The sequence below is a fragment of the Thunnus albacares genome, chromosome 14, assembly GCF_914725855.1.
Source record: "Thunnus albacares chromosome 14, fThuAlb1.1, whole genome shotgun sequence".
Taxonomy (NCBI): Eukaryota; Metazoa; Chordata; class Actinopteri; order Scombriformes; family Scombridae; genus Thunnus; species Thunnus albacares.
The window spans coordinates 15,893,838-15,917,791 of NC_058119.1; the positions used below are offsets into that span (position 1 = coordinate 15,893,838).

Genomic DNA, 23,954 nt, shown 5'->3' on the forward strand with positions numbered 1-23,954 from the left:
GGTTTAGGAAGTGGGGTCAAAGTAACTCTTCCCGCCAGATGACAGCTCCATATGTCCATCAGTATCTGGGGACTTTGATGTTCATGTCATGAAGGTTCTGGTGGACGTTTTATACCAAATATAATTAAAATAATCTGTACAGGACTGATTCATGTGGCAAAATTTCATCCTTAATTCAAATTAATTTCTTTGACATCAGAAAAGTGTAATCCATAGTGTTTTCAGGCAGATGATTGAATTAGCTGGAGTAAATGATGCTACAGGGGCCGGGTTTGCCCGCTGCACATGTGTCATTACCACATAATTATGCAACAGCCTGCTTCACTGACAGGCTGCTGTCAATTAATCTGCTTAGAAACACCAACTGGGAGCTTCTACTGTACGTTGCAACCTCTGGGTGTTATCTTCATCATGCTTGTTGAATGTCTACTTCACTGTGATTGCGCTGACACCCATCAGTGTCATTTGAAATGTCACCAGCACTGTGGATATGTTAAATCTTAGTTATTAATAGTAGTTGCGTAGCATGCATTAGATGAGCACCCCACTGCTTTTTTGATTATGAATAATGCAAAAAAGACAAAGAATTTATACCATTTCAATCATTTATTAATTAAACAAGAATTGCTGGATCTTTTCAAGTTGTTAATATTTCAGTTTAATCTCTCTGTGGAGGATCACATTCTTTGAATTATAAACAGCAAATGGACAGACAATACATTTTTTCAAACCATGACAAATAAGATGGAAATATAAGTTTGTAGAGTTTACAAGATTCTTAGGGATCAATGCTAATTGTCACCTGGGCTCCAGATGTTCAGTCAACTACTAGCTAATCTTTATAATGTTCAAAGAATTGCACACTTAAGCTATTTGTCCAATTACATGGGAGAGTTTGGGTGTGAATGGGCCTGTTTGTGCTGTTGAGGATTTTCATCATGATGTCACAAGCCATATGCATGCGACATTTATAGAAATGGGACATGTTAAAAATATCCCCTTTTTGGATCAGCGGCTCTTGTAATGATGTTATTCAATTTAGAAACACACTCTGCTCAAGTCAGGCTTGTTGTATGTTTCTTTTATGTCAACAACATACCTTGTTATCCTGTATTATACTAAATCATATGCTATATTAAAACAATGCCACAACAGTGGATTACTTGGTTTTTGAAACCTACTGTAAGAATATTGATTATATGATAACCAGTTTGTTATTGTGTATTGCTTAACCTTGTGGTCAGACAATACATTTCAAAAAAATAATTGCGAAATGTCAAAGCAATACCCTGTTTCTACCATAAAGTATGTGAGGAAACAAAATTATACATAACAGGAAAAGTAATATTCATATTATTTCATGATTGCAACAGTCAAATAGGTAAATTAAATAGTGTTTCAATCATGAAGACATTACGTAGCAGCCATGGCCACTTCAATTTCAAAGCCTACTAAACCAGAAATCATTTATAAATTCTATTAAACGAATACCAATAATCAATTCCTGCTTCTCTGATTTGGATTCTATTTATATACTGCAGAGAGTGTTGCCTTTATTCTATATGCAAATCTGGAGACGGGAAGCACGTCCAGTTAATCTACAGCCACGGACTAATCTCTAAGTTGTCGTGGGGGCTGTGTATTGAAGAATGGTCCTCTTGTTTTGAGGATTAGTGCTGTTCTACTCTGGATACAGAGATCACTTCTGACCTCACAGAGCGTGACGAGACATCAGTGGCATGCACACACTTTCAGACAGGGGCAGTAAACAAAGAAGGATGCCTTCCTGTCATGTCATGTCCCCAGAGAGGGTACAAACTTCATAAATATGATTTTTTTAGCTGCATTAATATCTTTTAAGGCATCCCCTCTTTGACCAGAGGATGGAAAGGCAGTTTTTGAGGAGAAAAATGACTTGAATAACTGAAAGGGACATTTTGCACCCAAGAGATACTAAAGGATGATTGACAGGGCTCAGATGATTGCCTTTTGGCAACAGAGGTGTTGGCAAGTGGACCAGTTATTTATATCATGCTTCTGCTAAAAGAAAAGTAAAGCTACATGAATGTTTGAGGTAAACAATTTAAAAGATTAAACGCCAATATTCGCTACATAATTTGGGTTTAAGGTCCATACATTACTTTCTTTGTAGGACTGCTTGTATTTTAAGTCAATCTTGGAAATAACTGAATATTTCGATGACATGGATTATGTCTGTTTACAGTATGAGTTTCTTATGATGAACTCAAAATGAAAGTCATCCCTACTAAATAACAGAAATCACATTAGATTTCACACTGAACTTAGAACACCAGATAAATCACATGTTTGTTACAGAAGTAGCCAAATCCAAAGTTTTGCTGCATTTACAGTACAGTAGCACCAGTAGTCCCTCTCGAGAGTAACTGTTTGGACATTTTCAATTTACTTTTTTTTTTTTTTTTTTTTTTTACAATATGCCGATTCAATTTTTGTTCATAAAATCCATTATGAAATACAACTGCAGAAACAATGGACAACAAATCCAGTACGAGGGACAATGACTACTACTGTTCAAGACACAACACATGCACGTACACTCACTCACAAACAGAAACATCTAGGTACCTGTGAGAAACCACCAGGACAGAAAGTGTGTACAATTATTGCATGCTTAGTTTATTTGGACTTGTTCTCAATTTGAGGCACATCAATCTTTTCCCCGGTGAGGAACTGCCAGATGCCTCCTCTGTAGTTCTCATTTCCCAAAGCGTACAGGAAGACGTTAAAGGTGGGAGAGGTCTTAGCCAGGATAGGAGCGATCTGCAGAGAGTATAAAAAGGTTGTTGGTGCTCAAAAGACCTCAAGAAGCACTACAGATTCTTATGAAAATGCACCAAAATACAGTTATCAAGCAGAACTGTTAATTAAAGCCACTATGTGTAGAATTCTTATATGATTATATCAGAATTCAGATGATTCTGATGGATTTTGTTTGTAGAAAAATGAGACAATCCTGGTGCAAACTGGTGTGGTCTACTGTATGTGTTGTTTTTTGCCCATTTATTTTATTATTAGTTGGCTCTGCATGTCTGTTTTGATTCCACCACAGGGGGCGCCAAAGTCAGAAATCTTCAAATTCTACACATTTTTGCGCTTTAATGAACATTTTATTTTTTCAAGCTCCTTATTCAAGTCTTTGCATCCTTTTAAGAAAAATAAAATATTGCAACTTGAGGCAATACAAACAAACATAAACAAAAATTACATAACCAACGTAGCTTAAGGACTTATGGATAAGGACAAAGATTTAACATTTTACTCTATATGTGTGTATATCCAGTGTGTGAGCAGCTTATATGAGTTTCATTTTAAAATATATTCATTAATATGTCTGAGTTGGAGGGTATTTGTGTGCATGTAGTTGTCCTTACCATCCTGAGCTTAGGGGAGACCAGGTTGGCATTCTCCACAGCGGCGTAGAAAGCCAGGACGCCGTAGGGACCCCAGCAGAACAGCATAGTCTTTAGAGGAGTGTTGGGGTTAAACTACAGAGGGATAAATGTAGAAAGGAGAGAGAGAGAGAGAGAGAGAGAGAGAGGATCAGAACAAGAATGATTAGTTACCGATCAACCATAAGGAGTGGAGGAGACAAATATGCCTTGTGTCATGAGGATTTTTACTTGGGGGCAAGTCACACGGCTGGGATAATGTCTGGGAGAAAAACAGTATCTGTGTTCAGATCATTCATGCTCACTTAGACAACAGAACCAGCTAGAGAGTTAAGAGGCAGGTTGCTGTAATCCACAGGCCAAAGCAGGCATTATTCTGAGTGTTGAGTTAACCCCTTAAAATCCAGTTTTCCCTTTTAGTTTTTTATAGCTGCACCATTCCGTCAAATGGAAGTATTGCAGATATCTCGTGCATCAGTTTATACACATTTCTCCAAAATTCAGCCTGACATATTTGGGATCTTTGGATTCCCTCTAGACTTCAAAAAGAAAAAAAGTTCTGTGGGTTGGACAAATTAGTTACAGAGGCATTTGAGGGTTTTCATAAAGCTACATCAGAGACAACATCTCACTACTTCTTGGCCATGGGACACATCTGGACAATGTTATTCCTCCCAGTTTTACAACGTACATGTCATGTGCTTCACATATTGGGTGGTGTGTGACTATAAGCTTTTTCATGGTTACATAATTGCATTGTTCTGGTGGAAGGCTTGGTGTATCTGCAGCCTTTTGTGCTTGCAATGAAAGCGTCTGCAGCCAACTCAGATGACTGTGAGTAATAGGTTTATGCAACATAAAGTAATGCAACCTGGTTCAACCCCTGAGGAACTCCACTACTAAACTTGCTCTTTGGAAATACATTACTCTTTTCACAGCGCACCAGTTACTGTCCGCATTCCTGAATAAAGCACTCGGTCTTCCCCCTGTAGCAATGACCTATATCTGTCACAGTGAGCAACCTCCCTATTCACACACCCCATTTTGTTACTCTGAATACAGACCACACCAGGAATTTGTGCTTGAGCCAGGAAGAGATTAAATAGATGTCAATATATGGAGAATTCCTCTGATTCCTCCCAATAGGTGACTTCAAAGCAGGAATAATCCTAATGTTGTAAGAATTTGTGCATAAAGCATAACTCTTCTGTTAGTTATGACTGCCAGTTTCTTGTATTTCAGAATGATTTCTATTTTCACCTGTGTCAAGCATGTCATTAAATTTGGTTTTGGAGCAACTGAAGCATGAAAAACATAAAATTGCTGAAGGCGAACCACTTCTAACCCTTCTGTATGTTGTTAGAGCTGTTGGATTTCATTGTTTACTTACCCTGGGGTTTCCAGTCTTCTTAAATTTCTGTGCAATGGACTGGTAGGAGGACATGACAACAAACATCTGGATGGCCATGTTGAAGATGCTCATGGGGATCAAGTAGGACACATAGTTTCTGCGGGAGGGGGAAAGAAATGAGCAAAAGGCATTAGGCAATAGAGGATACAAAGACATCTATGTTTGTCTTGATAACATTGTGAAGAGTGTGTTCAATACCTGTCTCCCTTGCTGTAGTCCAGAGTGCAGCAGGTTCTGAGGGGCTCGTAGTCGTACTCTCCCCAGCCAATGAGAGGCATGGCGGACCAGAAGGCGGTGAAGAGCCAGATAAATATAGTCAGAGTGATGGCGCTGCTCCACTGCAGCTTTGTCCCTGACAAGAACAAGGTCAAAACATTTATTACCATTGTCTTTAACACCTCCAACAATATGAATCCATGCTAAACTACATGCTTATTCTCAATCTAGTAAAGTATTGTTAAAGCACTACTTTTTAATGATAGCAAGACCAATATTAAATCATGCAGGTAAAGCTGTTTGTTTTAACACCGGAGTAACTAGCTGTCTTATAACCACAGTGAAAGGTGTGAGAACTACAATTCAGGTGTTGAGTCAGTTCCTCCTTCTCTTGTATCCTGCTATTAATGATGGCTAAAAATAGCAGCAGGTCTTACTTTCCTTCTTGGTGTCATGGTACCGTAAGACAAAGGTTTTCTATTAACACTGAAGTCTCCCAGGTAGCAATTTAAACACAATTTTCTTATCTGCCTATAACTACTGCTCAGTTTTTTATATTAATAGTACACTCTGTCTGTTATTATTCGAACATGGTGATAAGAACAGCCTGTTGCAAAGACAAAGACAACAGGCCACTTGTTGACCAGCTGGCCTCTTACGGCTGTTGACAAAGAAGAAAAACCTTCTCAGTGTGTGTGGCTGTCATGAGTGTGTGAGTGACTGAATGAGCATGTGTTACACGGGGGAGGGAAAGTGGAATGCATCTGTTTTTTGTTTTTTTATTTGTTTGTCTCATTCATTTCCTGCTGGGCAGGGATGGAAGCAAGTGTGACTTACTGGTGCAGTACTGGTGGTATCTGTCCCAGGCGATAGCGGCTATGAAGTGGATGCTGGCGAGAGCCGTCATGAAACCCTGGAAACCGTGAGTCTGGCATCCGTCAGAGCCATAAGGCCAATACCTGGAGACAGATGGTATGTTTGTAAATTAGTTTATTCATTTAAATAGAATGAGTAGAAATAGTAGCCTTTTGGGTGAGCCATTATGACAATCAATTAATTTACTTCTTTCAGACAATGGGTCTATATTAAAAAAAAAAAACTATATATATACACGTATATAATTTAATTCCTGGACACATGATCACTGTGGACAGCATCCCCCATCTCCTGATTACAGCTTGAAAATCCTCTGCACATCATGACATAGGCTTTAGCAGTGTATTGACCGCTCCCCCTCCTCTACACAATAAGAAAAGACTCTCCAGCGTGGTACCGACTCCACAGCTCCATTTTTATTCATGTCAAGGACTGGTAGTCAGTATTGACAGCGGTATTATTCGCTCATTATACTTCCTTTTGGCCACATATAGCAAGAGCTTGATCTTCATTATGAAATAGGGGGTGGGGAGGTTGGTTACATCACTCACCTCAGGAAGCTGGAAAAAGCAGCGATGGTGGCGTTCATAGAGATGCCCATGTCAGCCAAGGCTAAACTGAACACTAGGAAATTGCTGGGGGTCCTCAGCTCTCTCACTTTAAGGAAGGCGACGACTGTCACCGCATTTAGAAAGAAGCCCAAGAGACCTTTGGTGGAGCAGAAATAAACACGAAAGAGCGTGAATGAATGAGCTCAGTAATGCAGCCATGAATGGAAATCAGTGAGCATAGCGATGCTTGTTATTGTTGATGTTGTTGTAAATGATGATCATGCAGCTCCGTGATATTTTTAACATGAGAGTAAACATCTTTGCAAACATCGACACACACCCACACCCACCCACACACAAACAGAGTCGTTTCTTTCTTTTACGCGCTATTATAAGTGAATGTTAATTTGCGAGTTTAAACAGAAGTCCTCCCACTATATCACACTGTCAGTGGCCGGGCTGGCCGTCCGCTCCTGTCATAGGTTAATGTTACACTCAGCTGATGCAGCCCTCGTAGTATTTGGCCGAATTCCAGCACAAAACGAAAACACTCACCCTCCACCAGCAGACAAGATCCCAGGGAGAACACATCGAACTCGGAGAAGCCATCCGGTAAAGGGTAAGACGAGACCATCCTGAAGCCGATTTGACACAACAAAAGTGCAGCTGTCACACACTTTTCACTCCTCTCTATCCGCTCGTTTACGTTGTGCCTCAGTGTGACCGAAGGAAGCCAGCTTTTAAAGGGGCATTTCACGTGAAAAGCATGCACTTTATTATGTAAAGCCCCCCTCTCTCTCGCGCCCCAATCCGTGCAGGAATGTCTTAATGATCATAACCACACAAACCGTAACCCTTAATGCGTATTTGCCCACCGCAACAGTAAAGCCCTCAATTAGTTACACAACAAGCCTTTGTGTCTTTGCTTGTGTGTCCCGGTGAGGATGCAGCCGCTGCTGATGTCAGACGATGGATACGTTTGATGCAGCCCGTAACACCGCGTCGCTTTAAGGAGACACAACAGGTGTCTGTAAAGCTGCAGCCTCCTGCCAATCAGAATTGCACTCACATTGAGTGAGAAAACAAAACTCTCCAACTGTAACATCAAAAGATCCCCATTCATTAACTGCAACAAGGATTCCCTTTATTCTTAGAGCTCTGTGTTTTTGCTGCAAGCTGAGCATGAGTGTTTGATTTCAAGGTTACATCCAGAGGCTACAGTGTTAAAATATGCTTGTGAATGAGAGTTAAGACATATGGTTTGAGCTCTCATCTGCAGGCAAAAGATAAGAATAAGTGGTTGATTATTCTCAGATTGCCAGCGTTTGATATGCACACCAATGCTTTGCAGCTCATGCACAGTTTATGTTTAAAACAAAAAAAAAGTATGTGATGAATTTCAGTTAATCACAGGAACCCTGCCCATTCACTGATTAAGGAAACAAAGTGATTAGTGTAAATACACTACTGAGGATCCATGTTGGTCTGTATCTTTGTAATCCTTTGTCCCATATGGCAGGACTCTGTTTTGACGAGTGGATGTGAAACTTCAGTGCCACGCAACAGCATTTGTTTTGTTGACCGTGCTTCTGTTTTGTTTTGTGCACAGAATAAAACTTTTGACAGACACGCTGACCTCAAGAGATTAAACCAACTCTGGTGTCTGCCTGAAATGATACAGGACAAAACAAAATTGCACTTTTGGAACTGCAGACACAACATGTGTTGGCAGAGGCTTGATTCAATCTGGAATTTAGTGTGTGATGAGGGAAAAATGTGGCCCACAATTAAAGCCAGGATGTTCAAATGCTACTTCAGCCAAACAAAATGTGTAAATAACATGAAATCCCACCATCATCCCCAGCCTTCAATGGATTTGTCATGTTTCAATTGCAACATCAACTGCAGCTTTTCGTGCCATAGGGTCAGCATGGAAACAAGCCTGACATTGTGTGCCTGAAGTCTGTCTCACTCTCAGGATTATAAGATCAGGAATCTTGGGAAATATAGGTGAAAATGTATAAAGTGCTAAATCATATGGAAGTCTGAATCATCATTCAAAAGATCTAGCAATGTTTTTTTTTAAAAATTATTTATTAATTTTAGGGCACTTTACTGTACTTCCTGTTAAAAATGAAATGTGCTGTATTATTTAAAAGCGTCATGTGGCTATAATAAGAAAACTAATGAATGTTAGAATTGAAAATGGAGACATTGTAACAGTAAGTTGAATTTCTTGCAGTTGTCTCAGTGTTGTAGAAGAAAAAATCCCAAATCCCAGTGTCCTTAGTTGACCCCAACATGAGCTCTGGTGTGCAGTTGTCATATATGCTTGACTTTTTAGTCCAAAATTGCTATCTTAAAATTGTTTTCACTAGAAAATAACAACACTTTGACATTCAGCGAAGGCTTTAAGTAATTTATCACATCCCAGATTGAATAGGGTGAAAAAATATGCTAGTGAATGTAAAAAAAGGCTGTGAAGTGAAGCAAACTCTAAATTAAATTTGGCACCCGTTGCTTATTTTTAGCCAAGCAGTTATATTGTATGATACATGACATGAAGCCCTTTAATCTTTACATGAGACTTTTTGCACACTATGAATGACATTGCACTTCAAACAAAGCCTAGCCTTCTGGTTCATACAAAGTAAAAGGAAGGCTTTATTGGCTTCAGTAAATGAGATTAGCAGTGCAACATGGAATGTTTAGGTTGTTTAATGCGAGGGAACATGATTGCTCAACACGTTTAGAGCCTCAGAACAGACCTGCACAGTTCTAAAACCATACATACTGACAGACTTGTGACTCAAAGGGATTTTAATACAAGAGGGTAAAGAGCAGTAGATAAAAAGGATGAATGAAGTAACGATTTAATAAGCACACACACAGGAATACGGCGGAAAGAGAGAGACTACAATATATTCAATATTTTTAAATGCAATAACTGTTGACTCTATTAATGATAGATGAATCTATAAACCTCTTACTGATTGTGTACTCAGACATCTGACCTGCTGTGGGAGATGTAAAGTCCCAAGTTGCTCAAACACATTAAAGACCTGCATTTCGCCATCTCTTCAGGCCAGAGTCGACACACTTTGTAGCGCCAGCCAAGTGTAACACTGAACTTGTGTTGTGATGAAATACAAGGGGAAACACAAGGAAAAGGTGCCAAATAACACATGTAGTATTTACTTACATTGTGAAACAAAAGCTTTACAATTGGTGGTATTTTCCCTAGTAGAGTGGGATTCTTGCCAAATGGGTTACACAGCTGAAATCTAAAGGCTGCTGTGAGTGTTTCATTCAAACTGATTAATCATAATTTCCTTATTACAGTTTTTTGTATTCTGAAAAAAATATTAGTCTACATGTGTAATTTATGTGAACATAATATATATTGATGATTGCTTCCTCATAAAATATTAAATATGTATATTGCTATTTTATTGCTATTTTGTGTGAATTTAAATCTCTGTATCTGCTTTCTAACAGCAGAGTTATTAGTTGTTTTTGTGGTAATATTATTAAAAATATTCTAAAAAAAAGAGAGACAGACCAAGTCAAATGTTAAGTGAACATCTGTGCAGGCCTCAAGGTAGGAGCCACATGCTATGATATAGGGGCCACCTTGTGGCAAAACATAGTGCCTTCCACTTACAGATTAACAGTCACGGCAGGGCTCAAATGAACAAGCTACATTTGAGGGAAAGAAAAAAAAATCCAAACATCACAGTGGATTATGACCATTTCGGAAGTGTTTTTCTGTGATAATAAATAGGGACGTCTCTGCGCAGCCTATCGGATTCCGGGATGCAATACGCATCCAAATGAAAAGAACGCCAGTCCTTTCACTAATCCTTGTCTATCCTTTTTATCTCGGGACTCATAGCAGTCTGATCACTATGGGACAGCGAAGCGGTGGGACAAAGCCATGCGGATGATATTCCTGTAAATGAGAGAAAAAAGCAAGTCTGTTTGACTTCTGTGGGCGCAAACTGGGCGCATGTAGGCAAGCTGCGTATGCGTAAAAGTGGGCCAAAATGTTCCTCGTCCTGCTCCTGGGGCTCTACGTGGCCACAGGTCAACTTGTCTCCCCAGTGAGCTCCTGCCCGTCGCAGTGCAGCTGTTTTTACCACAACCTGAGTGATGGATCAAAGGCCAGGTAAGGAGGATTTGCAAATAGAAGTGATTTTATATCAATATATCACACTATAATGTGTTCTGATTTGTGCGCACAGACGCGTTTTTTTAGAGGGACAGGTCTTGTTCTCCTATGAGGGCAGATGTTTGCATAGAGGTGAACACGTGTACAAAAGATAATTCAGGAAGTGCATGTCAGTCCAATTTTATTTAATGCAGGATTATCTCTCAAAGGCACTTTCAACCTCCCCGTCTATGCGTTTTATGGGAGTCTGGATGGATTGGGGAATGAGTTTTTTTTCTAGAATAGCCACAGCATTTTTGCTGCCTGTGAATTTACCACATATGTGTCCTTTAAAGTTTATAACATGATTTAATCTCATTTAAATTTTAATATTCAGTGATTTTTTTACTCGTTCCTTTGTAAAATGTGCATTAATGCGTTATTTGGGAAGAATAATAGATGCTGTCTTCTTTTTAGGAGCGTCATTTGCAATGATCCCGAGATATCTCTTGTGCCTGTCGGGTTCCCTGTTGACACGTCCAAGCTACGGATTGAGAAGACAGCCATCCAGCGGATACCAAGCGAAGCCTTCAACTACCTCTCCAGTTTGGAATTCCTGTGGATGTCTTTCAACACGCTGTCCGCCTTGAACCCGGACAGTTTCCGGGGACTTTTCAACCTGGAAGAGCTTCGCTTGGACGGGAACGCCCTCACCGCCTTTCCTTGGGAGTCTCTCATGGATATGCCCAGTCTGAGACTTCTCGATTTGCACAACAACCAGCTCACCTCGCTGCCCGCGGAGGCCACCACTTACATCAAGAACCTCACCTACCTGGATCTGTCCAGCAACAGCCTGCTGACCCTGCCGGCCGAGGTGCTGTCCACCTGGCTGGCGGCAAAACCTGCGCAAGGGCCAGAAAGCTCCAAAATGATACTTGGTAAGGGACAGTGCGCATTCTGACATCCAGACTTCATTCATCCAAACCTACAGATCGTGGTTTATGCTTACCTCAAATTAGAATTTAATGAGCGATTTTAAACACCAAGCATGAAGGGAAGTGTGTTAATTGATTTTGCGCAAAGCAGCAGCTGAACCAAACCGTTGCTAAGCAACACATCTGTTGATGTATGTAGCTCGGATGTGCTTTGGAAAACAATTGAACATATTTAGTGTTTTAAGACCAATTACATTTTCAGGGGTATGTCCTAAAAAGCTTATGACTAAATAGTAAGTTGTTGTGATCCTATTGTTCAAATTCTTTGCACTCAAATTGGCTCTTAATTGAGAGTGAAATAGTTTTTTCTCAAATAGAAAAGTTCTAATTTTGGAATAAAACATTTCTCTTTATGCTTCAATGCTTCTATATGTGCCTTTGCTCAGCCTGGACCAATTAACTCTTTAGAAACGAAGACAAGTGCATAGTTTCATTTAGTGTGGAAGAAGCCTGGTTGGCTTTTTATTTTTGTTTGTTTGTAGAAAAATTTCATACACAGTGTTTTTGCACTTAATAGCGTTTTGTGTGTTAAGAATACAAAGTCCATTTTACTCTCATTTGTCCTCTGCATTTAACACATCCTCATTACTCGGAAACACTGGACAGATGTTCCAGTTTCAGATCTAAAGGCTGGCTCTTTGGTCAAGGACAAAAGGGTAAAATGACAGCAAAACCTGACCTTGATCACTAGACAACCACCACTACCACCACCATCATCATCATCATCATGACCATCATCATCATCACCATCATTGCCATAGTCATGGTCATGATGTAGTTTATGAATTAAATGTTAATCCTCTTACAGGATTAACATCCTAACATCCACACCGGCCATCTGCAGGCTGGTCTATCACTATCTCCTGTAGCCTCACTTGTACCCTCACACTCAGGTCTCCATGACAACCCCTGGGTGTGTGACTGCCGACTCTATGACCTGGTCCAGTTCCAGAAGTCTCCAACTCTCTCGGTGGCGTTCATCGACACAAGGCTGCGGTGTTCAGCACCAGAGAGTGTGTCGGGGGTCTTGTTCAGTGACGCAGAGCTGCGGCGCTGTCAGCTGCCACGTATCCACACAGCTGTGGCACGAGTCCGGAGCGCTGTTGGAAACAATGTGCTGCTCCGCTGTGGGACTATTGGAGTCCCTATCCCAGACCTGACGTGGCGCAGGGCGGATGGACGGGCCCTGAATGGAACAGGTGAGTCAGCAGATCTTTGGATGTCAGAGTCTGAGATAAGATGCTTTTGTCTGCACTGTAGTACTGTTAATTAAACAGAGAGCTACCAGTGGAGATAGTAAGGCTGTAAGTCTGACTGACAACTGTGACCACAACAGTGAGTTATGCAACACTGATGATGATCAATGTAACATTGTATAATCGCCTGCTTGATGTCTCTTTGCACATTTATGATATTTCTCAGTTATCACATCATATTTTAATCTACTCTTGTCATTTTGTTGTTTTGTAACCATAGTTTAACAACCATATTCTCTTATCTCTGCTGACACAGTCCAGCAGGAAACCTCCAAGGATGGAATCACCTGGTCCATCCTCAGTGTCCCAGCTGTGTCCTTCCGTGATTCAGGGAAATACATCTGCAAGGCCACCAACTATGCGGGGGACGCTGAGGCTGTCGTTTCTCTCATTGTCTCTAACTCACCAAAACCTGAGGGGAACCAAACCATCAATGACAAGAAAGCCAAACTCAAGAAACCCAACCCGATGGGCAAAGCCGCCTACCAGGAGAAACTAGTGGCCAGATATGTGGTTCCAACCTCTGCCCCTTCATCCTCGCCCGCCCTGGACCCTGGCCTTCCACCTGGGCTTGGTCCTGATCCTGGACCAGCCAGCTACAGCCTGGCTGACAGAGCCACCACTGGGCCTGCCACCTCCTCCAACCCAGATGCACTACTGGATCTGGAGAAGACGAATCTAAGCAACCTGGCAGCAAACACCTCATCGCTGCAGCAAGACCCAGACAGGGTGGTGCGCTCAGTGAAGGTGGTAGGGGACACAGACAACACGATTTATCTGAACTGGAGAGCCCCTAAGGCCAAGAACACGACAGCATTTAGTGTGCTGTACGCTGTGTTTGGAGAGAGGGACATGAGGAAGATAAATGTTGGGGCGGGGCAGAACCGTGTAACCATCGACGGGCTGGTGCCCAGGACCAAGTACATTGCCTGTGTGTGTGTGAGGGGGCTGATCCCCAAGAAGGAGCAGTGTGTCATATTTTCCACTGATGAAGCAGCCAGTGCTACTGGCACCCAGAGGCTCATTAACGTGATTGTGATCACAGTGGCCTGTGTCATTGCGGTCCCGCTCACTGTCATCGTGTGCTGTGGGGCGCTGAAGAGACGAATTCAGAAATACTGGGGAAAGAAATCCAAGGACATCCAAGATTCATATGTTACCTTTGAGACACTGTCGCCTGGCACAAAGGCCAAAGGCCTCGAGGGCGAGTATTTGAACAGACAGAACCCCGAGGAGTCCAACAGGCTGTTGTCAGCCCGCTCCAGCCTGGACTCTGAGGCCACAGCTAAAATAGAGGGACAGCCTAACGAGTACTTCTGCTGACGTCATGCTCCAGCTCCGGTTCCCGCTCCACGCCATCTTCCTCGCACTCACCCTCATCCGCATCCACATCCACATCCACATCCACATCCACATCCACACCCACACCCACATCCACATCCACATCCACGTCCCAGTCCAAACCCCAATATCCATTCACATCCCCATCACCAACCACATGCCCACCCACATCCGTATCCCCATCACTACCAATATTCTCACCCGCAGCAACATCCTGACACCAGTCCCCCTCCCACCCGCTCCCATACGCCCACGCCGTGGGATTCCCCCCCACCTGTACCTCCTCGCTGGATCATGCCACCAACTCCACCTCCACAGAGAGCCAGCTTCTATCAAAGGACTTTTGCACGGTGCACTATAATGGAAATATCAGTTTAGAGAATATTTGACATTTTAATTAACTTGTTTTTTCTGGGTTTCTAGAATATTTCATGTTTCTTGCAGATAGTGTGAAACTCACTGGACTGTCATACATGTATCCGTACATTAATAGTAAGGCAACATTCAAACACTCTTGTTTTTACACCTAAAAGAATGTTTTTTTTATCACTAAGCCTGTAAGAGAAAACACGAAAGAAAACAGAAAATCATTGTAATTTATATTTCATCTCACTTGCATGGCCCAGCGAAGAAAACCTCTGCAACCTGACTTGATTTAAAGGGAACTCAATAATAGATACACCATTGTTTATATCATATATGTACGTGTATGATTTGTAAATACTTTTATGGATGATGTACACTTACATATACAGTTAAGTCTGTGCCTCTGTATATATCTGTCATATGTTCTCAGAGAAGATATACACATAGGCATGGTTCAACGATCTGGTGAATGGAGAAAAGCTGGAGCTGGAGAGAAGTACAGAAAAGGGTGAACTATGACACGATGTAAATAGGCTGGAAATGATCTAAAAATGTTAAACAATTCCCAGCAATGAGACACATACTGAAATATCTCTATGTATTTGTTTTGTGCCACCTAGAGGCATCATTACCCCGTTAAATGTAGATCTATATAGTTAAATAAACTTTTATATATACATATCAAATTAGCAGTGTGTGTTCTTACATCTGTACTTTCACCTCACCATATTGATTCATTGTCAAACTGGGTCTCAACTCAGCAAAGATTTGAAAAGGGTGACACAGATTACATGCTTTAATTCATTCATTTCCAGGACTGAGTTCAGCATCTGACAACTCTTGACCTCTCAGTTTCAGATGCGACATCCCTCAAGAGTTTGGCAGTTGTAATGACTTTACCAATGTTAATAAATCATACAATAAGGCTTCATAGATCAATTATAAGCCATTAATAAAGAAGACTTTTGTGTTGCCAGATTTTTAAAACTTCCCTCCAGCAGGACATTCATCTTTTTAGCTCTTTAATTGGAAAACCATGCAGCGAATCTTGACCAAAATCCATTTATTAACAACTTATTAACATGTGCAACTGCAGTCTGCAGTCTTAATGGCTTATTTAGAAAGTGTGAATCCAAATCCATTAGTAAAATACACTCACCTAACACTATTAGGAACACCTGTGCAATCTGATGCAATCCAACACAACAGCTCTGCCATTAATTCTACTTTTACAATGCTCATACATTTTCAGTTTTTGTTGTCAGAAAGAAAAGTGTTCCTAATATTTTGCACCCCTCATGTATGTTAATGGGGTGGACAAAATATTAGGAACACTTTTCAATGTAATGCATTCTAGTACACCACCACCACCCACTACGACCTCAATAATAAATATAAGGTAGAACTATCACCTTTCTGACAATGTCAACAAAAACTGAAAATGTATAAGCTTTGTAAAAGCGTAATTTATGGCAGAGCTGTTGTATTGGATTGCATTAGATTGCACAGGTGTTCTTAATAAAATGCTCAGTGAGTGTGTGTGTGTTCATTAAATTAAAGTGAATTGCTGCCAGTCAGAAAGGATAAACACAAACAACAGTCAGTCAGGTTTCTTCACAACCTGGCAACCCCAAAAACTTGCTGATCTATAAAATTTTATTAAATGATGTATCATTAGTTACAATTTATAAACTCTTTATAAAGTGTTACTTATCAGCATGTGGTACCGACTTAAATATATAGTGTGTCAACTCCGTCGAGTGTTAATCATGTGTCTTTCCCAAGAATTAGATTCCACTTTGTTCTGAACGCTGTACGTCAGGGATTAAGCTTAATAAGCTTCTCTCATCTGCCGCACTCGACATGTCTTGAGCACGAATGTAGCCCTCAACTTTAGGAATTTTCGCGGACTATGGACATAATTTGTTACCTGCTAGTTATAGCTGTGTCCAACATTCAGGCGTATGAGAGTTTTTCTCAATGTTTACGCGGGTGCAGCTGTGTAGAGGACCGGCATGGAAGGTAAGATCTGCTTTTATATATAGTCTAATCTTCGCCGAGGCTGAGGTGTTTAACCCATGTTACTGTGTCAGTGGGTGACAGAAGATACTCCAAGGACAGAGTTAATGTTTATATGAGCAGAAGAGTACATTTTTTCCAAAATAAAGCCGAGAATGTTAAGTTTGGGGGTAGATATGTGTCCTAATCAGCCACTATAGGTTTTAAAAGAAATGTTTTGAAGTATCAGGCTGAAGTGCTCATTTAAACTCTTCCCTGTAATCAGGTCACTCATATGTATGGAGGAGAGCGCGTTTGGGGCCATACCAGAGAACCTCCCAGATGATATGACCAAAATACGAATAGAAAAATCTCACTTCACTGAAATACCCCGTGGGGCTTTCTCAAAAACGCCCGCTTTGGAGAACCTGTGGTTGAACTTTAACGATATCACAGTGATAAACTCGAAGGGTCTGGAGGGTTTGGGGAACTTGACCGAGCTCCGTCTGCAGGGGAACAAACTCCGTTCAGTACCATGGACAGCGTTCGAGGACACACCGGCCCTCAAGATCCTGGACCTGAAGCACAACCAGCTGGACGTCCTGCCGGAGCATGCGTTAAAATATTTGCCAGGTCTGACTTACTTAGACTTATCCTTCAATCGGCTTACGGTCATATCGAAGGAAGTCTTCCAAAACTGGCCTCTCTACCAAAAACTACAGAGCACGGAGGAGCGGGAGGCGACCGCTATCGGGCCGAATGTCGTCCTGGCGCTCCACGACAATGCCTGGCTCTGCGACTGCCGCCTGAAGGGCTTCGTGGAGTTCATCAGGTCCCTGAGTCCCCCATTTATACTGATGAACTCCTACTTGACCTGCTCAGGGCCGGACTTTAGGGCGGGCAGGTTCTTCCACGAGGTAGACATACAGGCCTGCATGAAGCCCGTCGTCTCCACCCCGTCCACCAACATCAGCCTGCCGCATGGCGCGAACCTCACCCTGCGCTGCCTCGCCAAGGCCAGGCCAGACCCGGCGGTGTGGTGGACATATGGTTTGAAGATAATCAGAGGATTTCATGGTAAGAGTGTGATGTCCACAACATGTCATCCACACACCCAGCTCGAGTGATATCTTGTAGTAAATTAGATACTTAAGCACACATTTTAATCGCAGACCTCTTAAGAAGAGGAGAGTTAAATCTGGATATTGGCCTATCGCGATGTAATCACCACTGATTCTCTCATCAGTGTTGATTAAGAGTGTTGGAGATTATAGTGCGCTGCATGCCTACCTAATGTCAGCCGTGTTGGGATACTGTGTAATTAAGTAAACCTCTTCGTCATTAGACTTAACCTGTCAGTGCGGAGTGTTTACTGTAGGTCACGACTGCAAGCAACCAGTCCATAGTAAACTAATGGGAACACTGTAACAAACTGCTGCTCCCACTAGTGTCCCTAACACTATCAGTGCTATACTGATAACAGTCATCTATCTATCACTGTGGTAGAGTATCTAAAACTGTATTCAAGTAAAATCACTCTTTATAGACATTCATATACTTTAAAGTACACAAACAGAAGTAAAGTAATCAAAATAATGAATAAGAATACTATTTTTTTTCTACTGGAAAAACTTCTAATGAGGATATAAAGAGTTTTTAAGTTGTAGCTAATGGCTTTACTAGTTGATAAATAATTTGCCAATGCTTTATAGATTTAACAACAACTTTGGGTTGGCTAGTTTTTGAGAAAGCTCCCTTGCTGGTACAAGGGAGTATACAATAAAATCATTATTAAAGGGTAATGAGTGTCTAACCTTCCAATAAACCATTGAGTCTGTTGATACATGTCGATAAACTGTTGATAAATGGATTTTGGTCCAGATTGTGTTGATAAGTCATTAATAAAGAATCACAGGTTTCTCACTATTTAATAAGCCAACAGCAAAAGTTAGTCACTCATTTGTGATTATAAATGTCAAAAGTCATTAATAAAGGATTTGTATAACAATCCATTAAGTCAGCACTTTTAAATGTTAATAAGTTGTTCATAAATACATTTTGTTCTGAGGCTCCAACATGGCAACCCAAAATTCTTATTCTATCAAAAGCTTTTAACTGATAAAACATTAGTAAATGCTTTTTAACCATTAATAAAGCCATTATAGACTCTTTTCGAATAGAAAATGATGCAGATTTAGAATAGCAAATAACGTCATGAGGGAAAAAAATTACACACACTGCTGCCTCGTTACCACTTGTTTTATTCCATATGAACATGACTGATGTTTTGACCATATCATCTGCTCCTGGTTAGATAATTAGTTATAGTAAATCTCACTCTTAATCTTTGTCTGTTAAATACATATTTTATGCAGGGACCATTTAATTACTATACCATAAGAGTATCAACATGTTACAGTGTCATTATACTTTAAGATAATCCCTAAAACAATTGATGTCTATCATAAATGTGTGTGAATGTCTGTTATGTAGGACTCCATACTTGCGCCTTTTTCCTTGTGTGTCTGTGTACTGTGTGTGTAGGGGATCAGTAGACCTTTTTCACAGCAGGCATTTTGACTTTTCACAGTAGGAAAAACCACAGTTCTTAAAATCAGGCTAAGGAAGTGTGACAGTGAAGCAAAATGCAAAATACCAGGACCCTGAAACCAAAGCAGCTAAGTGGGATTCAGTCATTCATTTTATTATTTGCACTTGTGCTTTTCCTACTGCGATATGTCAAAATGTCTTCCAATAACAAGAATTTTTTTTTTTTTTGTGGCTTGATAAATTGGCTTCCATTCTGAAAGGAATTTATTTTGAGATTCCTTTTATTTGGAAAAAGTTACCCGAATTTGGTGGTATAATTTTTGTTCAACTTAAAATAACATTGGATACCCTTATTTTCCTCCCAGAGTCTCAGGAACGAGTAGATGAAGACACCATCAGATCCCTCCTGGTGATCCCCTCCATTCACGCGGCTGACCGCGGTGTCTACACCTGCACCGCTGTCAACTTCATTGGAAACTCCTCCGTCAACATCCTCCTGGAAGTCCGCTCTCCTGATGGCCCCCAGTCCCCACTCCTCCCAGCTGCACCCGCTGGTGGAGACGAAAATGTCTACATTGACATCCGCATCGCCAAACAGACAGTTCGTGGCATCTCCATCGAGTGGTATGCTGCCTTGGACCACCCCACCGAAACCTGGTTCACCATCCACTTTGGACGTGCAGATGCTAATAAGAAGGAGATGATCTACATTGGCCCTGGGATTCACTCGTACTCCGTCTCTGATCTGATGCCTGCCACCAAATATGAAATCTGTGTAACCCTTAAGAACCAGGCACCACGTCCTGGCCAGTGCATTATGTTTGTAACAGGAAGTGACATTACTGAGATGGAACAAAGGGAGAAGCTGATTCATATAGTGGTGATAGTTTTAGCCATGGTGCTGGCTGTGCCTATTGGCATGTATGCCTGCACCACTGACACTAAGTTTGCCTGTCTGGAGGGCATCATGGAATCATGGAAGAACCGACGGAGAGAAAGCAGCTCATCAGAGGCAGAGCGGGAGAGGCAAGGCACCTTCGACAGCCTGCAGGCCGCCAGCGACGAGGACCTGGTCAACAAAGATTCAAGTGAAGACCGGAAGGTGAGGCGGAGGTCAGAAGACAGACTGCATAAGGGCAAGGCTGACCACAGCAGACTCACAGCTGAACTATATTAATTTACTATCAGTTACCTTGTAACATATGTGACACCTTTTATCAGTTGTTTTTGTAAAGTATCATGTGTTTGATTAATATTGCTGGAAAACACAGAAAATAATAGATCTGCTGTATTATGTTGATTTTGATACACATATAAGTACAACATTCAGAAGAATCCACATGTTGTCTGCCTGGGTTTTAATCTTATTTCTTCCTTTGTTCTAGGCCGAGGAGGTTTTTGCAAAGATGTGAATGATGACCATTATGTCAAGATTTTAATTCAAGGAATTGCACCAATGTAGAGAATGTGCTGCAGCTTTTTTCTGTCTGCATTATGTTGTTTGTCTTGTTATGTTGTGTTTCAATTCATTTATCACACATTTTGATTACTGCTTTACATGAAGCCTTTGTGATTTATTTAAATGGAAGACTGCTCAAAATGACAAACTAATGAGGACTTTTATAGATCTATCATTGTTAGCTGTATACTTTTCTTCTTGATCTTTATCTGATTCTGTGATAGCACTTTAATATTGTCTTATGTATTTATATATGTATTTATCTATTGTCTCATCTAATTTCATTTCTGCTCACCTTGCTAACATTGTCAGTTAAGCTGACATATTTTTTATGATGCTCCATCTGGAACAGGAAAACATCTTATATCAAATGGTGATTATTTGTTATTTGTTACAAGTTTGTACTTTGCTAATGACAATGTCTTCATTGAATTTTCCACAAACATTTGATTCAGTCACGTTTTGTACATACAGTGTATGAATAGGGTGAATAGGATGATTGTTACAAGAAGATCTTACAATGTTTTCTAACCTGCTAAGAGAGCAACAAGACAAATCACATTCAAAGACATAAAATCTTCCCAAGTCAGCGCTTTTCGTGTCATTTTAAATTATATTGTTTGTGTGTGTGGGAATGCATGAATTTGTGGGAGAGAAAATATTTCAAAACAGCATTATGAATGACAAAACCATAATTCCTTATCCCTTATGTATATTTAAGGTTACCAGACGATACATCATTTCAATTAAACTGATTTATTAATTACACTGTGTGTATGTGTGTGTGTGAATCTTTTACCATTCATTTACTGACATTGACCTTTGCAAGCAGCTGTCAGAAGTTAAAGGCGCCTATGACAAACTCAGAAGCTTCAAATTACCTTCAGATACACTTTGGAATATATTTTTGCTCACAGTGAGGTCTGTGGATTTTGTACCCCATCACTTACATTGTAAGCACATTTAGGGATGATCGTTTAATGGCCAGTATTAGCAAGAGGAACGATTACAGCAAGCTAAACCTCTTTAAATGTTCATATGGGCACCTGATATGTTTTAAGACAGTTAGAAAAAATGTGAACTTATCCGTCAAAGCCTTTTACTGAATGTCTAGTTGATCAGACACAGTGTTACTGTCTGCTGTATTACACAGCCTTTACTCATACGGTATCTGAATTAAATTCATCCATAACACAAGTTTACAAACAGAAACTTGGGAGGACTGAAAATGATCAACAATTTAAAGTTACTTTCATAAAAGGGACTGAAATTGATAATCACAATTACTCACTGTACCACTGAAGCAAACTGTATTTCTACGTATATGTGATCTGTGCAGTTTCATTACCATACTGTATGTTTAATCCTCTCTGCGTCATTGTACATTTACGTCACAGTTTCTGTCTCTCACTTCTGCAAACACAACATACAACAAGGCATGCGCCAAACATGATCTTTGCTGACCAACCCAGACAGATGGCACATCGGATATTCGTCGGCCAATGGCATTGTTCATTTGACCATAAGACCCAAACACTGGCATCCTCTCCAATATCCTCTCCTGCCGTCACTTTATGATCAGATCACATGAGCCCCCTCCTCCATCTCCATGTGTTGGCCCCTGTGACGCAAGGAGATCAGTTCATCTCTGCTGGGGCCTGCTTCTATTGACTTAAGATCAGGGTTTTAAACGAGATTGGCAGCTCTCATTTTCTGGAGCACAGACACATCTGCTTTCTTGCTTGTTCAGATGTGTTTATATGATTTGTGGGTGAGAGATTGATGCTGCTTTTTGTTGTAATCCTTATCCACTGTGTATGACACAAGACATTGTGAATTCTGTAAACACTCAATTTCAGCTATTTCAGCAGAATTCATATGAATTACATCTTTATTGTTTGTGCTTATCTTATTTTCTCCTTACATACCTCATATTGCATAAAGCAGTGTATTATTTAAGCATGACACAGCTGCTGATCTCATGTCCAAGATTAGAGGTTAACCCCGTATAGTCGCACATATTTTGAAAGGTAAATTGTATCTACCTTTTAGAACCTAAGTTGCTTCAAGCACATACTAAAGAAGCTTTTTTGAACCCTGTGCGTAGCTTTCTTTCATTCTAAAGCATCAATGCTTTTTGCAACTTTCAACTCTGTAATCCTCTATCAAATAGCCCAGTAATCCTGGCTGCCTCTTACATGGCATAATGCATGATCATTTGGGCTGCTCCTCATATTCCCTCATTTCACTTCAGAGCATTAACAGCTTGCAACATTGAAAAGTATATGTGTGCGTATGTGACAATTTTGACCTAAAATTTGGATTTGGTGCCTCAAGCATTTTTGGGAGAGTACTGATCTCACACATTTGTGGAAGCAAAACATCTGTATAATCTGACTGATTTTAGGAGGCAGCAAGTCATATCTCAGTTTTTACTTTGTCAAATAAAAAAAGAATAATCCCCAAAGTCCACCCTGCGTCATCATAACCAAGTGAGACGTGCCAGCTGAAGCTGCAGAAAGTTCAACACCAGTCACACACCACACATCTTGTCAGTCCAAACTAGATCAGGGCAGATGGACTTTTGGTTTTTAGCCAACAATGCAATATTGCAGAAAGATGAACAAGTTGGTCCTTGGATTAGGGAGGGTAATCTGCAAATTTCATGTTTTATGTAACTTTGAAATAGTGTGCATGTTTGGCTTATGTCTACACAAATACCCAGTGAGTGGTTCAGTGTAACTTCATAATTGGTAATGCTCACACTGAAATTGGAGCTAAAGAGAGCAGAAAGGGCTTGTGTCTGAGTAACATATTACATATTTGTGGGACATCTGGTAAGGTTTTACTAAAAACAACAGCAATTGTAAAACATCTCATATCATCATATCAGATCATATGCACATTTCTGTTGTTCCACGTGACTCCACAATATTCAGTTTTTGGACTACACTACTTTGTCTATTTTTCAACACATGCTGCACCAGCTTCAGATGTTCAAGGATTCAGCATGTCCCCTGTAAGACCATGAAAAATTCATTTTTAGCCTGCTTTACTCTGAGGCAAAACAATCTCACATCTGTGTTTACAAACCTTTTTTGTCTTTCGCATGAGTGCTATGGTCCAAGCAGCTTCTTCTCTATCTCCAGAAGGGGGCAGTAGAGTATATTTACAGGCTCATTAACAAGAAGGTGTTGGTCTTAAACTGATGGCAACAAACCAGTCTCTGTGTGTTTCACAATACCTTCAAGACTACAGTCCTGCAGTGTCCTGGACTAAGTATATTCTAATCCTGAGCGGTTGTAGCTGGTTGTGGCCAGATATGCCACACTGTCCCCCTGTTAACCTGAACAT

General features: G+C 40.7%; 3 protein-coding genes across 3 annotated transcripts; 2 read left to right on the top strand and 1 right to left on the bottom strand.

Moving 5' to 3' along the window:
• Positions 1-2,637: 2,637 nt before the first annotated feature.
• Positions 2,638-7,226, bottom strand: rgra (retinal G protein coupled receptor a). Its single transcript, XM_044372445.1, has 7 exons — positions 7,041-7,226; positions 6,486-6,642; positions 5,896-6,017; positions 5,041-5,194; positions 4,822-4,939; positions 3,414-3,527; positions 2,638-2,802 (listed from the first exon to the last, which is right to left on the bottom strand). Exons 1-7 carry the CDS (start codon positions 7,117-7,119, stop codon positions 2,659-2,661), a joined length of 888 nt encoding a protein of 295 aa, XP_044228380.1. The 5' UTR covers positions 7,120-7,226; the 3' UTR covers positions 2,638-2,658.
• Positions 7,227-9,900: 2,674 nt separating this feature from the next.
• On the top strand, positions 9,901-15,240 carry lrit1a (leucine-rich repeat, immunoglobulin-like and transmembrane domains 1a). Its single transcript, XM_044372443.1, has 4 exons — positions 9,901-10,653; positions 11,113-11,573; positions 12,524-12,829; positions 13,143-15,240. The coding sequence occupies exons 1-4, from the start codon at positions 10,532-10,534 to the stop codon at positions 14,207-14,209; spliced, it is 1,956 nt and encodes a 651-aa protein (XP_044228378.1). The 5' UTR covers positions 9,901-10,531; the 3' UTR covers positions 14,210-15,240.
• Positions 15,241-16,403: 1,163 nt separating this feature from the next.
• Positions 16,404-21,373, top strand: lrit2 (leucine-rich repeat, immunoglobulin-like and transmembrane domains 2). Its single transcript, XM_044373175.1, has 3 exons — positions 16,404-16,615; positions 16,878-17,668; positions 19,507-21,373. The coding sequence occupies exons 1-3, from the start codon at positions 16,506-16,508 to the stop codon at positions 20,316-20,318; spliced, it is 1,713 nt and encodes a 570-aa protein (XP_044229110.1). The 5' UTR covers positions 16,404-16,505; the 3' UTR covers positions 20,319-21,373.
• The last annotated feature ends 2,581 nt before the right edge of the window (positions 21,374-23,954 follow it).

What these genes read in the sequence shown, in the direction of transcription:
- lrit2 (XM_044373175.1), top strand. Translation starts at nt 16,506, where the DNA reads ATGGACATAATTTGTTACCTGCTAGTTATAGCTGTGTCCAACATTCAG. An exon ending in GTAGAGGACCGGCATGGAAG is followed by an intron (nt 16,616 to 16,877) that starts GTAAGATCTGCT and finishes CCCTGTAATCAG; the next exon opens with GTCACTCATATGTATGGAGG. An exon ending in GATAATCAGAGGATTTCATG is followed by an intron (nt 17,669 to 19,506) that starts GTAAGAGTGTGA and finishes TTTTCCTCCCAG; the next exon opens with AGTCTCAGGAACGAGTAGAT.
- lrit1a (XM_044372443.1), top strand. Translation starts at nt 10,532, where the DNA reads ATGTTCCTCGTCCTGCTCCTGGGGCTCTACGTGGCCACAGGTCAACTT. An exon ending in AGTGATGGATCAAAGGCCAG is followed by an intron (nt 10,654 to 11,112) that starts GTAAGGAGGATT and finishes TCTTCTTTTTAG; the next exon opens with GAGCGTCATTTGCAATGATC. An exon ending in ACGGGCCCTGAATGGAACAG is followed by an intron (nt 12,830 to 13,142) that starts GTGAGTCAGCAG and finishes CTGCTGACACAG; the next exon opens with TCCAGCAGGAAACCTCCAAG.
- rgra (XM_044372445.1), bottom strand. Translation starts at nt 7,119, where the DNA reads ATGGTCTCGTCTTACCCTTTACCGGATGGCTTCTCCGAGTTCGATGTG. An exon ending in GACTACAGCAAGGGAGACAG is followed by an intron (nt 4,940 to 5,040) that starts GTATTGAACACA and finishes CCCCTCCCGCAG; the next exon opens with AAACTATGTGTCCTACTTGA. An exon ending in AGAAGACTGGAAACCCCAGG is followed by an intron (nt 3,528 to 4,821) that starts GTAAGTAAACAA and finishes ATCCCTCTGTAG; the next exon opens with TTTAACCCCAACACTCCTCT.